We start from the raw sequence: 15,706 nt of genomic DNA, 5'->3' as shown, positions 1-15,706 counted from the left end.
TCATTATCTGTCAATCTTTTTTTTTAATGGTTTAGTTGTTTAGTCTATAAAATGTGTCTAAAAAGTGAAAATGCCTATTACAATTTTGCAGACTTATGTCTGCAAAATTGCTTGTTTCGTCCATCTAACAGTCCAAAACGTAAACATATGCAGTTTAAAATGATATAAAATAGAGAAAAAGAGCAAATCCTCACATTTAAGAAGCAATTGTTGGCTTAATTTAACAGTTAATGAACGGGTTATCCAAAATGTTGACAATTCATTTTCTGTTGATTGACTAATCAATCATAATACTAATTGTTTCAGCACTGGAGTCTCAAGTCTCATGATTGTAACTTGAGGTTTGTTTGCATTGATGTTTTCATAAGATATTGCAGTGAAAAGAAATATCAAAAGTATTATCCCTCAGTGCTGTTTTGCTTCTGAATCTACTCATTTTTATATTTATAGTTCATGCAAATTTTACCACATCAAAAAGTATTATATGGCTGCACATCATCACAGCAGAAGAACAAAAATAAAGAAACTGATGATCACACCTACTAACAGGAAACGGCTCCTCTGAGTCAGCATGGCCAAAACGTTATTGTTGGACATTATACTACAAGTTCAAGTGACAAATAATAACAAGATCAGTCTCCATATTTCAGACAGCCCACACACAGAAGAGACCAGATGCATTGTCTCAACAGAAGCTCCGTTCGTATTTAAAAGCATCTAGCTACATTTAAATACGAACTGAGGAGGGAGTAAGAACAAATATCAGCAAGAGGTGTTACAGCACAAAAGGCTGGGAACAATAGAGTGCAGTAAAGAAAACCTGACAATACAATGAAAGTCCTGAAGTCAGTCAAATTAATTACTCTTTGGATGGGTGCAGTTGTTACACCCAGTTTATGTTGTAATAGATCTGGTCCAAATCTGCCAAAGAGAGGGCAAATAAGTTGCTTTCCTTCAAATTTTCAGTAAAAATAATGACCTGTCCTGGATGCATTTAACAGTGTGAGGGATCAAAATTCATGTATACTCGGGGGTGCAGGAAGGTCCCTTAATGGAGGCCCTTAACCCCCAACTGTTGCAGTAGAGCTGCTCAGTGGCAAACAGGTCAGACTGTGGCACTGGGAAGCTTCCAGGTGTGTAGGGCGTTACAAAAAAAACTTTTTTCAGGTGTTGCTCATTTAAGCACAAATGTCAAGTCCATCCAGCAGGGTCAGAATAATAAGCTCTTTATACAGTGTATTGATCTTTTAATGACAATCTATGGAAAACTGAAATATATCCAATGATGCATTGGATACTTGTAACTTTCTGATGTGATTTTAAATTTGTTTTTAATGCACTGAAGTTATATCAAGTTGTCATTCAATTATTCATTAAAGATTTTAAGAGATTTTTTATTTGGAAAAAGCTCTTTGGATCTGCTCTAAAAGTCAGTTTTCTTATTTAAGAGTAACATTCGTCTCCCCCCGTCTCTCTCTCTCTCTGTGTTTCTCTCTCTGTCTCTCTGTGTGTGTGTGTGTGTGTGTGTGTCTCTCTCTCTCTCTCTCTGTCTTTCTCTCTGTGTGTGTGTCTCTCTCTCTCTCTCTCTCTCTCTCTGTGTGTCTCTCTCTCTCTCTCTCTCTGTCTTTCTCTCTCTGTGTGTGTGTGTCTCTCTCTCTCTCTCTCTCTCTCTGTGTGTCTCTCTCTCTGTCTCTCTCTCTGTCTCTCTCTGTGTGTGTGTGTGTGTGTGTGTGTGTGTGTGTGTGTCTCTCTCTCTCTCTCTCTCTCTCTCTCCCTCTCTCTTTCTCTCTCTGTCTCTCTCTGTCTCTCTCTCGGTGTCTCTCTCTCTCTCTGTCTCTGTCTCTGTCTCTCTCAGCACTGGCTGGAGCCCAATAAGCCTGTGGTGAGGCAGATGAAGTGTAAGTGTCGCTTCTGCTCGCTTTCTGTTTTTCTGTGTGTTCAGCATCAGTGTGCACGTACACAGCAATGAGCAGAGGGTGAAATGCATGTGGGTGTGTGCACATTCTTGTGTGTATATGTGTGTGTGTGTGTGTGTGTGTGTGTTTACTGGCGCCTTGCATGCAGGCCTGAAGTTGTCTCCCGAGAGCTGTTTCAGTGTGAGGGGGTCAAGCTTTACAATAAACAGACAACACCACAGGGACTCTGACACACACAAGGTCATGCAACAGTAAAGCCACTGGATATTCAAAAAATAAAAGATCAGATATCAGCATGGAACCTATTGCATGAAAAATTCATTATGTGTGGTAAAAAAATAAAAAAAATAAACTGTAAATACATTTATTTTTCATAATGGACAAATAGTATTTAGGAACTTGTCTTCACTCATGTACAAGTTTTAAGACCTTACTACCCTTTGTATCCCCTGGACACATGGCTCACATTACCATTTGCCACGAGCAGTGACAGAGCCTGACAATGTCGGACAGCGTCTTTTCATAGAAACACCACAGGGAGACAAACAGAGACAAAATAAAGGCAGACAAAGTGACAAGATCAGAGTTTCTCAGGAGCACAACAAACTGCTAGAGGGACAAGTGGTCCCAGAAAGGAAATAAACTAACACACAAAGTAAAATACACAGACACGGCAGGAGAGCACAACAGAACTCAATTGTCAAACATGTAAATAGGCTGCCTTCAGTGGATGTGCAGGTTAACCTGAAACAAGTTTCATGGAACTTTTACCTGAGACAAAGTAGCAATGCCACTCACAATTTTTACTTAAGGAGAAGTACATAGTTCAAAATATTATCATAAAAAAATACTTAAAAACCCTAAAGTAAAAGCACTCATGCAGAATGAATTATAATATAAGTGTCAGCATCACTAATATAGTTTTTACTATAGTTTTACTACTATAGTGGCTTAATCTATAATAATACATGATCATTTATTAGTTGATTATCTGAACCTGAAAAGTAAGTAGTAACTGTCAAATAAATTTAGTGGAGTAAAAAAATACAATATTGGCATCCAAAATGTAGCGGAGTAAAAGTATAGAGTAACTAGAGTAACTGTACTTAAGTACAGTACTTGAGTAAATGTATTTAATTATGTTCCTCCACTGTCAATCAATAAGAAACCAACCAACATTTGACTGTGACACAAGAAATGCAACATTATAATACTTTTATAGTTTTAAAAATGCCAATGTAAAGTCACATTGCAGTGAATAGTGAGACTTTATTCTAGAGGCAAATGTTTTATTTCCTTCCTGGAAAGGAGTAACGGAAGGAACAAGGGAAGATAATTCTGCTTTTGCTTCGTAAAAAATTTAAACACATTTGCTTTCACAGGGATTTAGGAGACAAACAAATGCACCTTGGCGTCCGCCTCCTCTACCTCTTCTTTCACATTGTTATTTCTATCTAGTCTAGAAAAGTTCCCTTGGTCTTTCATTCTAATGGGCTGATGCCAGATCCTGATGTTTATTGCTCGTGATTTTAGATAGTTGGAAAAGAAATTCTTCTATCGAACTTCTGATGAAACTGATGCTGCAGAATTTCCCAGCGTGACGTTCGTCTACATTTTGCCAATTACCTGTGTGATCAGCAAAAAGCGTGTCTGAAGTTCGCCCCCCTTTTAATGACTGTCCTGTTCTTTCTGTACCGCTTTAAATTAATAAAGGAGCTATTAGCGGCGCATTCTGCTTCATCAGAACATGTGCGAGAGGACGGGGGGGGATCAGTGAAAATTAGAGTGAGAGATGGAGGAAGAGAGCAGGAGGGGGAAAAGAGTGATTAAGAGGAAATGTGTGGGGGGCTAATTCAGAAGGGAGAGGAGACAGTGATAGATAATGTAGCTAAAGAAAGAAGTCAGATTATGGGAGAAAAGAAGGAGAAAAGAAGAGATTGGAGAGACAGTTTGAGATGAGAGAGGCTGACAGAGAGCGAGAGAAAGAAAAAGAGATGAGAGAGGGATGGAGGACGAGTGTCGGATAGATCTGAGTCGTACTGACACATCAGTTCTCCCCGTGGCAGGATTTACTCTCAAATTAGGATGTGTGGCTTGTGTTTTATTTTCTCTATGTGCGTCTCAGTTTACGCACATGTGCGTCACATTTGTACGAGTGTGTCCGTGCGCACGCTATTGTGCCAATTCACTTTCTCTAAAACCTATTTAGAAAAAAAAAAAAAAAAGCATCTTGGTCCCTTAAGCCTGAGCAAAAAAACAGCTCAAATTCTTTGGAAGCGAGTGGGAGGATTGCGTCTTTCATATTGCTCAGCATGTATTATGTAGATGTGTGCTGTTTTTCATAGCTGGATAATACCGCAGAGGATCCTGCCATTAAAGACAGAGTGGCGAGGGCACTCTGTAAAGATTTATGGTCCCATGTTAGATGATTTCTTCCTCTTCTTCTTCTGCTGCCACGTCCTTTTTCTCTTCCCTGTCTCTTTGGCTACGTTTGTGCTTGATGCCCACATCAGAGTCATTGCCTTCATCAGATGATATTTTAGCATCTCCTTCTTGTATTATCAATATTTTTATTGTGTAGTTGAATATACTTGTTCCCACTAAAAAGGATGCACTCCAAGTGAATAACAATGACCTTAAAAAATTTAGACACAAATTGCTCTATCTGAAATTCAGTCATCTGAATCCAAGATGTTGCTCCTGAAGAGATGAAAAAATACCAGCACTTCTGTCTCGTCCCAATTTCTATTTCATTCCACATAGAAAATGACCATTTGCGGTTAAAACATGAAAATATGACATTAAAACATGAAAATGTTTTAACCTTAAGATCCAACAAAATCCAACAAGCTCTCCAAACTAAACAACAAACTACGCTGTTTGTCACCTGTAATATGAATCTGACGTCCCTTTCAGCAGCGCTACGTTGTTTGTCAGTGTCTTCTAAAACTGTAAGAAATGACCGTTACAAAGTACTTTCGTCACAAAAATGACTTGGTTAAAGTTGGGAGAGATCACATGCAAACAGCGGTCTCCTGTAAAACAAAGGTCATAGTAGACATTTGAAAGAACATCTCTATATAATGTAAATCATGATATAAACCATAATCAGAATGAAGGGTATTGATTTTAGTACTTTTACATTCATATGATTTCTCTACTTATCGCCTAATCTGAGAATCCATAATGAATTGGTTTATAGTAGTTGCTACTGATGTGGGTCGATGTGTATGTCAGTACATCATGCAAATTTGGTAACTTCAATGAGTAAACTTTGAATGTTAGCATGTGTGTGCATGACTGTGTTTTTATGATATTTTGTGAGATCTGAGAGACTCCAGGAGGGAGTTTAAGTGTTGCTGTCGTTTGATCCGAGCCCCACAGCCAATCATTGACTGTGTGTGTGTGTATGTGCACCTACATAAGTGTGTGTATGTATGTTACTGTGCATACGTAAGTACCATCTGAGCTCAAATTCTCTCTCACAGCAACTACACACACACACACACACACACACACACACACACACACACAGTTATAAATGAAATGCTTTAGGACTCAGATCAAAGGAAAAGAAACAGATCACAGTTCAAGTGAGGCACTTTGTGTGTGTGTGTGTGTGTGTGTGTGTGTGTGTGATGAGTAATTACTGATATTACTAATTATCAAATGACTAATCGGTATTAGAGACATACCATCATCAGATTTCTCTTTTGTCTCTAACTTCTTTTTCTCTACAGTTTTACATAATCCTCATTGCTCTGCTCCCCTTCTCTCTTGGACTCACTCGTTCATCCCCTTTCTCATTTTTCCTCTCCTCGTTAAAAACATCTAGTTTTCTTTTATATTTTTTCTCTGATTTTTCTCTCATCTTCCTCTCTCGTTTCACTTCTGCATTTCTGTTCCCGCTCTCTCCTTGAAGTCTCCTCGCTCTCCCCAATTTCTTCTCTCTTCTAAACTTTCTTCTCACGCTCGTGTCTCTCTTGTCTTCAGCAGCTCAGCAGCCGTACACGATGTGCTTCCGGGTCAAGTTTTATCCCAACGAGCCGATGAAAATCAAGGAGGAGCTCACCAGGTAAAAGCACACGGTGGATGGTTTATGAATGCTCGAGTAAGAAGGGAGCGACAGAGAAAGTGTCCCTTGTTTTAGAGCAGCTTTATTACATTTATATAAACTAGTATCTTAACCAAACTTCAATAGCTTCATAGTAGCTCAAAAGGAATGGTTAAGAGAGTGGTTGATAGCGGTTGGTTTGCTAACACTATCCCATGCCTACAGTATGTTGAAAGAACAAAAATAATATGTATGTTGGTGACAGCCACAGGAGAGACTCCTGTAGTCATCTGAAACACAGTAGTGTGTTGTTGTCATTAAAAAAATATAATATCCCTGACACATAATATCCAAGTTTTGCCTCCACGTTTCTGATTGTCTAATTTCACCAATTAGCCGGGATCTAGTTGCTTCTCTTTCTTAAGCCTTTGTCAAATAGATTGTTTCTAAATAAATTCAGAAATACAATATTTTTCAATCTGCTTGTGCAATTGATTGGACAGCAGCTCTTTTTCTGCTGTCTTTTCTAAGTATTGTTTTTATTTATTTTTCCCACATTAATGTACCCAGCAGGTGCTAAATGTTGTTGTGTTTGACACTCAGATGGTAACGACTTTGGCAACTTGTGAATAAGCTATAGAAAAATCTAACCAATTTTTTATCCATCCAACAATTTAGTTTTCCAGTGTATAATGAGTATTACAGCACACGTTTTTTCAGTAATAGGCTACTTTGTGATCACTTTATTAAAACAACCATTGTTTGATAGATTCCTTTAAGAAAAATAATTTCTGTTTTAATAACTTTGCTATACTTCAACTTGTGGAATATCTGGAAGTTTATACAAACTTTATAATGACCCCCTCTGCCTCCTCCCCCCAAAACACACACACACACACACACACACACACACACACACACACACACACACACACACACAGTGATAATTAGAGATGCTCACTCAGCAGGGACTCTGTTTTCGTGTTCTCCGTCCCATCTGAGCTGTAATGTCTCACCACCTCTGCCTCTCTCTCTAACCATCACCATTTCTCTCTTCCCTTCCTCCATCGCTGCGTCTCCATCTTGCTCCCTCTCTCTCTCTTCCATCCTTTTCAGATCTCTCCACTCCATCGCTCCATAATTTCATCCCTCAGGTGTCTCCTCCCTCCCGTCTGTTGGTCTCTCTCTGTCGTCCTTCTTCCTCCCCGTAATCACAGCTCGCTCTCCTCCCTCAGGTGTCTCTCCACATCTCTCATCTCATATTGGCATCTCTCCCTGTCCTCTCCAACTTTTATTACTTAAAGGTGTTTTTGCGCATCGTCAATGTCATAAAAACTCATAAATTCTCCTCTTTTATGTCTCTCTAGATTTTTTACTTATCGCCCCCCCCCCCCCCCCCCCTTGCATTTGAACAATTTGAAACTGTATTTGTATTTAGTCCTTGTATCCATTTCTGTATATTAGCTTGTCTGAAAGTAAAAAACAACCTCATCTCAGAGTCCTCGAGGAGCACCATTACACTGTCAGTCTGCTGATGAGTTTGGAGGGGACATAGAAGTTAAAGTCGAGCTGAGTTTGGAAAGATCAGAAGGAACTGCAGTCAGTGATGAAATCCAATGAGAGAGTCTTTTTGGGAGGGATCTTTTTTCCCATCATCAAAATCCCAAAACTATTATGCAAATGTGTGCATGCTGCATGTGCTCCAGTTTGCAGGATTGTATTAGAAGTCTGCCATTTTTTCCAAATATCAAAAAGAGATGGTAGAAGGTTGAGGCGGTTTGACTTTCATGCAGGAGGTTGTAGTTCAAGTTATATCACTGACTTACAAATAATGTTTACCTTTTTTAGTGACCATAACCACAATCTTTCCCTAACATTAACCACCACTGTAGTTTCCATGAGCAGATATTAAAGAACGAAATTAGAGTTTCTCTTTTGGTAAACCATTAGCTCAGCTGTAAAAGTGTTCTGCATGGATGTGAACTGCTCGGTGATCCCATATTGTACAGTCAAAGCACTGCTGACCTACACAAATTAAACCTCATGCAGTGGGAGAAGAAGAGACAGAGGGAGAGAGGGGGAGAAAAGAAGATTAGAGTGAAAAATAAAGTGTTTTTTCTAAGTAAGGAGTGGGGACAGAAAAGGGGTCAAATTAGAGGTAGTTGGAATACATTTCTATGAGACTCAGCAATTTGTAGCTGATTCTATATATACTGTATTCATTGATTATAACACAGAGGAATTAAAGATGAAGGACAGACTGAACTTCCTGTTACATAAAACAAGAAGACTGTAAAAGATACTGTGACTATAACATCGAGACAAGAGTTCAGGGAAGGAAATAGAAGACGAGAAGAAGAAAATGGAGATGGACAAAATTAAACACAACTGAGAAGGTCATGTAAATATAGACAGATGTGTTTTTTAGGCCAATTTGAAGAACCTCCATGCGGCTACAGACCGACTCTATAAATAAAACTATTTAGCTACAGCAGCAGGCTTTTCGCTCCATTCAATCTTTCATGCTTTCCTTCTGCCGCTTCTTTCACTTGAGTTAGAAAACAAGTTTAATGAGTCAGTTGACTCTGGTGTTTTTCGTCTCCTCTGGAAAACTCATCTGTATCCATGGCAACACGTGTCCCTATAGATTCAGCACCACTGTCACTCCTCGTCTCCCAGGTAACACGAGACAAATCAGCATGTCAGCAGCATGGCTAAACTTGCCTCCATTGAAGCCGTTTCCATAGTAACTACAGTACCAGTCGCTGCTGTATGCTAGTTGCTTCTATAGCAATGCTCTCTTAAATTGCCATAGCAACACAGCTACATCATTATGAAAATCAAGAGGCTGTGTTGGTTTTATACATTTTACCTTTAACCATCTGATGATGAGAGTATTGATTCTCATTTATAATGTGTTAGTTTACTGTATCTAACGGCACGTAATTAAGGCTCATTTTACAAAAATAAAGACTAACTGCACTCTTGCAGTAAGGATAACCCATGACGCACATCCACATGATATTTGTCGACGTATTTCTGCAGTATTGCAGCCGTACGCTACCTTACTGTAGACTAAATAAACTTGAGCAACAAATGTATAGCATGTTTAATTTATTTTTTCTGTCTTCTTAACTCTGTGTGTCTGTGTGTGCAGGTATCTCCTGTACCTCCAGCTGAAGAGGGATATCTACCATGGTCGTCTCCTCTGTCCTTTTGCTGAAGCTGCATATCTGGGAGCCTGCATCGTACAGGGTGAGGCCTGGTGGCAACCAGTGGATTTGGTACAGACCTAATGAAAGTGAACCTACTGGTGATTTAGCATGTTACAGCTGGCAAATATTATATTTTATTTGTAAGATTTACACATGGATATGAGCAGGTTTTCATATCATATATTTATACTTTTTGCTGCAGTTTCACTACCCTGAACAAAATTGTGCAGTTTACAGTGTTAATGTAAACATGACACGGGTGATGGCTCCTTATTTCTGTTTCAGTCTGGTTTATTGCTCTGTGTGTTGTATAATGATTACAAGCTTTCTTACTGTAAATCTCTTTTCCAACATATTAGAAGAGTCATGACAGACATTTCTACACCACTATGGAGAGTTGCTGCACATGGCCTGATTAATTTCAGTGCTGAAATTGTCTCTTCAAATGCTTTTACAGAGCAAAGATGCAGATGGAGACATTTTCAGAGGCAGTAGACTTGTAGATTGCAGTAGTCTTTGATTCTGAATGGAAACGGATAAAAATACTACTTCCTCCTCTATTTCTGTCCTCTTGATGCTACTCAGACAATCTAAGCATGGCATTTTTTTTTATAAACAACACCAGGGAAATATGGCTGACTTCAGATGTCACATCAGTTACAGATCAGGATTGGATTGCAAAAGTAGATTGTATATAAAAATGTGTATGTACGTGTATATTTATGTTGGACCACTGAAATTGAAGCAATGTCTCAGCTAGTAAAGACTTGCTTTGGAAACATCTGTAGTCCCATCCAGTCAAAAGCAATCAACTAACACTATCTAAACAGGAAGTCACTGTAGCATCACAAGCTGTAACATAACTGCCAAAAATAACAGTTTGAGCAAGCTAATGTTAGCTTTGTCTGTTGGGTCAGTTAGCTTCACAACAGTTACAACTGCCAGTTACTGTAAAGTCAAATCTCCACTTAGTTAACTCCTAGCTATGTCATGACTAGGCTAAGTCTGAAGGAAGAGCTACGTGTAATGCAAGCGGCTGCATCAAACCAACTCTGGCAGTCAAAGCAATCGCTCCATTTGTCTGGTCTCTGCCTCATTAACTGGCTGCATTTCAAGTCGTCAGACTGGCAATCCTACATTTTAAAACACAGCAGGATGTATATGGACCGCTGGGAAAAGGAATAAGAAAGATTTTTTTTCTTCAACTAATTAGCAGTAACATTTCAATGTTGAATCACAGTGCGGAGCCACTTTCTTTAATAAGGATTAAGAGTGGAATTAGCCGAGCTGTATCATATAAAGGAACCCTGATACACAAATCGCTGAACTCTCTGATTGGCTCATATCCCCAGAGAGCAGAGTGTGACTGGCTGCGTTATCTCGACCCAGAGTGTGTCTGCAGCGTATCATTGGCTGCTCTGATTAACGAGGGCAGGTCCCTGTCCCACTTTGTCAGGGTGTTGATTATAGAGCTGGAGAATGGGTTGAGGATTACTGTTTAATTAAACTCCAGGCAAGTATTTGATTTAACCTTTATTATGACTGCTAATTAAGAACAGATTTAAAAGAGAAATTATTGTCTAGTAGAACTAGCCTGCCTCCATCCAAAGGTAACAAAATCCTCCCTAAAGCTCACTAATTAATATAATATTATATATCTCCTTTGTGTAATCCGTACAAAAAACAAAGATTAAAAATGACAATCCACCATTTTACACTATTTTCTGGCTCTAGGCAGTTGCCAGGCAGCCAGTAGAGACTCCAGGAAGTTACTGCCCCCAAGCAAGAAATAGTCATATGACCCCACGTAAAACAGGAAATTGTAATTTTTACACTTCAGTTTTTGTACGCATTAGACGAAATATAACATAGTTAGTGAGCTTTAGAGGGTCTGGTATGTGGTCTGGTTTTGTTACCTGGACACAGCCATGCTAGCTGTTTCCCTCTGTTTCCAGTCTTTATGCTAAGCTAAGCTAACCGGCTGCTGGCTCCAGCTTCATATTTACTGTACAGACATCAGAGTGGCATCACCACAAAGCAAATAAGTGCATTTGCCAAAATGTTAAATGGTAAATGGACTGCAATTATATAGTATTATATAGTATAGTATTTTGAATTGCTATTGCTTGAAAATATACACAACACATATACAATACTGTTTAACCTGTTCTTTAGACCTTGTCACACTGATGTCATCATCTGTCTCCAGCTGAGCTCGGGGACTACGACCCAGAGGAGCACCCATCAGACTACATCAGAGACTTCAAGCTGTTCCCTAAACAATCCCTCAAACTCGAGAGGAAGATTATAGAAATACATAAGAATGAGCTCAGGTAAAAGAGTGTGTGTGTGTGTGTGTGTGTGTGTGTGTGTGTGTGTGTGTGTGTGTGTGGTGGTGGAGTTGTTTGTTGTCGGGAGCTGCATCTTCTCAGTTTACTGTTTGATTTTGGTGACAGGCGTGGATGCTCACGCCTGTGATCTGTGGTTTTCAAAACATGCTGTGGAGACAATTTTCTACTCTGCAGACAATAAAGTGCTTTCTGTTGGTCTGGCTACAGACAAAATTGGATGATACCCATAGATTTGTGGTTTATTGCATTGCAGAGGATATGTCAGTTTAGATTCAGTCGAAAGTAAATACAAACTGAAATTAATTTGCAGAGGAGCGAGCATGAATTATTTATGTCAAGCTTGTTTTGGACACCTTGCTTGTTACAGGATTTTCAGAATTACAATTTTTACAAAAAATATGAGCTAAACCTGATAAATGAGATCCTCTTGTTTATCTGCTGTGTATCCTCATTCTTCTGCATGTGATCGGAGGAAAACTGCTCAGACACGATAAATACTTATAAACACTGGCAATTGGCTGTGGAATAAAATACAATATTTCATATAAAGATGAAAGGGAAGAAGATTAAAAAAAGGTTGAAATTGATGTCCCATTCTTAATCTTACTCTGTACTCTGCACAGAATATGTTCTTAAATCATAAGATCACATGAGATATATATATATATATATATATATATATATATAAACGTGTGAGTGTATACATAAACCCCTCCCTGGGGCTGTTTGTGTTATCATCGCTGCAGCTCATGAATGATGTTGTTAGGTTTGTGACCGTCACACTTACAGCGATTATAGAACATCAAAGACAAATCCCTCATTTCCCACAGCGCAGAGGCAGATGATGCTAAGTGCCCTCTGTCTGCCCGGATGGGTCCGACAGACAGGATTAACAGCATGTAGATTACTACTGAGCCGAAGAAAGACACTTCAGGTGGTTTACAAATGGGGTGGGGTGTGTGTGTTTCTCTGAGTTGTATATTCATAGTCAAGCAGTTCTTTGATGGATTTTGCATTTTCCTCTATGTGCATGTAGACAGATGTATGTGTGTGCAATTTTAATGTTGATTTATTTGTCTGGCATCAGGGTGAGTAGCAGCGTACATCACTCAGTTTCTTGACTTTGCAGCACTTAGACTAATGAGCGAGTACAGCTTTAACACTCCCGCTCAACACTTGGCCTCTGGTAATTTGTCTGTTTCTGCTAAATGTTAACAGATTATCAAAAACTGGGCCAAATGCAATGACTTTTGATAAGAGGAACTTGCAGAAAAACTGACGTTTTTGAAGCTAAAATGTGTGAAATGTGACATACACTAACACCTCTCCTGCTTTCTTCCCTTTCAGGGGCCAGTGTGCTGCATTAGCAGAGTTGAGCATGCTCCAAAGGGCTCACAGCCTCGAAACGTATGGAGTTGACCCTCACCCATGCAAGGTAACATGGGGAATGTAGACTTTCATTAAGTCGGGCTGTGAGGCCTGGTGTTGTTGATGTTGGCAATGTTCCTGCGATCAGTCATGCAAATCTCTTTCACAGTGTTGGCACATTTATCGACACCTCAGTAATTTAACCAAATTATTGTTGCAATTTGTTGATCATAATTTACAGAAAAATATCTCACTGTGTTAGATATATATATATATATACACACACACACACACATACATATATACATGCAGTGTGTATATATACACTGCACCTTTGTCACAGATTGTTCACTGTCCTTCTCTCTGTATATACAGCATGTATTATAAAGTATACATACATAATGCCTTTAAACATAATGGCTTGTATAAGATAATTTCCACACAGATGGTCCAACATTTAACACATTTATTAATGGACAATGTCATTGGGGCCGTTGCTCTCATCATGTGATAGTGAAACTTCTGGGTATGGCCAGGCTTAACAGTTATTATTACAGTTTATTACAGTAAATGTTCAGTATGAAACTCTGTCATGTCTTAAATAAGAAGTTACCTTTTCTGTAAACTTTATGTTAGCTTATTTCAGTTGCAACCATTTATTTACGAGTGTAAATATTCACCAAATTGCTCATGCAGTTGTGTGGAAGTACAAATTCTGGCTTCAGTGGAAAGAGTGACTGTGCCAATTACTCACATACACTCACCCGTCCTCTTCGCTTGTTTACCCTTCATTTGCATATTAAACGGATGACTATACACATGAATAACTTGACAGGTCAGTCAGTTAGGTCAGAGAGGTCGCTAGTTTACATTTGCACCTCTGGCAACATTATGATCTGCACAGAAACCATCACTTTCAGGAATCAATATTCTTATTGATTGTCATAGACTCCATCTTTATACTGTTAACACTGGAAATCTTCATAGTGAAGATCTACTGTTAGTATTGTGGTTCATTTGAGTTTCTACTGTGATATAAGTGCTGCTTGTACTTATTTCTTGGTGTTTCTCTCGTCTACTGTCGTGATAGATGGAACAGACTGAATCTGATAAAGAAAAGCAATATATTCCAACTCGCTTTTCATTCCTCCTCTACGTTCATCCTCCGCCCAGTCAGAGTGTGAAATAGGGACACCCTCCCCTTCAGATTAACAAGATATTTAAATTCCGTCTATTGGAGAGGATCTCCTTTATCTGCTCCACTCTTGTCAGTGGGGCTGTTTTTAATTTGGTTTGCTGGAAATGGCTGTTATTGCAGGGACTGAAGAATCATGCTCTTGCAGATCTGTGAAGATCCAGAATCAGAGAAAGTAAGCAAGAAAATGTGGGGAGACACAGTGAGTGATTTACAGAGAGATACTGAGGGGCTCACCAGCAGAGGAAAGGAGGTGTACAGCTGATAAACAACGATGTGGGAGAGTGTCAGGAACATATTGTGCTCCTACTCTGGAGTTGATATTGGTTTCATTTCGCTTCACTATATCAAACTGCGTCTACCTGTTCTGTGTTTTCTGTGCTTTGTTCTTGATGCCAGTTTCTGCAAATTGGGGTGATGAAGTTTGAAACAAACAAGTGATTTTGTGTAGGTGCCATTACCATGGAGATTATTGATGGCCCACTTGCCTCCCCGCTGTTAATCCACCTGTATCCCATAACGCTGTGTGCTGCCTCTCACTCTGCATGTGTGTGTGTTTGCAGGACTTCACAGGCTCCACAGCCTTTCTCGGGTTCACAGCCACAGGTTTTGTGGTCTTCCAGGGAAACAAGAGGATCCACCTCCTCAAATGGTACAAATTTGTTCCTAATCCTTCCTGTGAGCATGGAAATTAAATGTGTAGCCACATATGATTCATCAGAAAATACCTTCAAATATTACTTTTAACATATATTCGAAGTTAAACTCAATGAAACCTCATTATGAGATTATCTTGCTTCAATAATTTGATGAATGTCCTGCAGGATTTTGGTGAACATGTTGCCGCCTCTGGTGACGTTTTAACTGTTGTTGCAACTGTTGATGTAAACTGATAAAGTACACTAGTACACCATGTAGTAGAAACTAAAAATATACAGTTTTTAGCATCTATTGTTAATAGGCAGTGGTGGGAAAAGTATTTAGATCCTTTACTTAAGTAAAAGAAGCAATACCTCTGCATTCACAGTAAAAGTACATAAGAATTAACAGCAAAATGTACTTTACATATCAAAAGTAAAAGTACTCATTATGCAGAGAGACCTCTTTTAGAGTGTTGTACTGTTGTAAATGTTTTGTTACTGATGCATTGATGTTTGTGGGCATTTAATATTGCAGCAGGTCAAGGTGGCACTATTCCTAACTACTTTATGTGCTCGTGGGTAGTTTAATCTATAACAAAGCATAATGTTTTATTGTAAGATGATTATATGCTTTGATGAAATTCAACTAGCAAATACAGTAGGAGTAAAAATAACAATATTTACCTCACTGAAGTATAAATAGCATAAAGTGGAAGTTAAGTAATGTACAAGCACCCCAAAATTGTACTTAAGTACAGTACTTGAGTAGATGTACTTAGTTATATTCCACCACTGTTAATAATTGCAAATGTAAGCAAACTTAAATGGTAAAACTCAATGTTTACAGTAGTGTATGTTATGGCTGAAAGGACATGACCACAGCTTTGCCAAATCGTATTTTTAAGAATTTTGGTTATTTTTGTGACCTTAGAATAGAAATTTCCCTCAGTATCATCAACACTGAAC

General features: G+C 38.9%; 1 protein-coding gene across 1 annotated transcript in view; it reads left to right on the top strand.

Moving 5' to 3' along the window:
- The window catches only part of frmd3 (FERM domain containing 3), a 47,277-nt gene that overhangs the window by 14,070 nt on the left and 17,501 nt on the right, over positions 1-15,706 (top strand). Inside the window, exons 3-8 of the mRNA XM_070904198.1 lie at positions 1,856-1,898; positions 5,910-5,991; positions 9,128-9,225; positions 11,395-11,518; positions 12,884-12,971; positions 14,663-14,751. Coding sequence (XP_070760299.1) covers positions 1,856-1,898; positions 5,910-5,991; positions 9,128-9,225; positions 11,395-11,518; positions 12,884-12,971; positions 14,663-14,751 — 524 coding nt within the window. The remainder of the gene's footprint in view (positions 1-1,855; positions 1,899-5,909; positions 5,992-9,127; positions 9,226-11,394; positions 11,519-12,883; positions 12,972-14,662; positions 14,752-15,706) is intronic.

This window comes from Enoplosus armatus, chromosome 4 (assembly GCF_043641665.1).
Source record: "Enoplosus armatus isolate fEnoArm2 chromosome 4, fEnoArm2.hap1, whole genome shotgun sequence".
Classification (NCBI taxonomy): domain Eukaryota; kingdom Metazoa; phylum Chordata; class Actinopteri; order Centrarchiformes; family Enoplosidae; genus Enoplosus; species Enoplosus armatus.
Note: the sequence above shows the minus strand (reverse complement) of the source record. Positions and strands in the feature narration are given on the sequence as shown.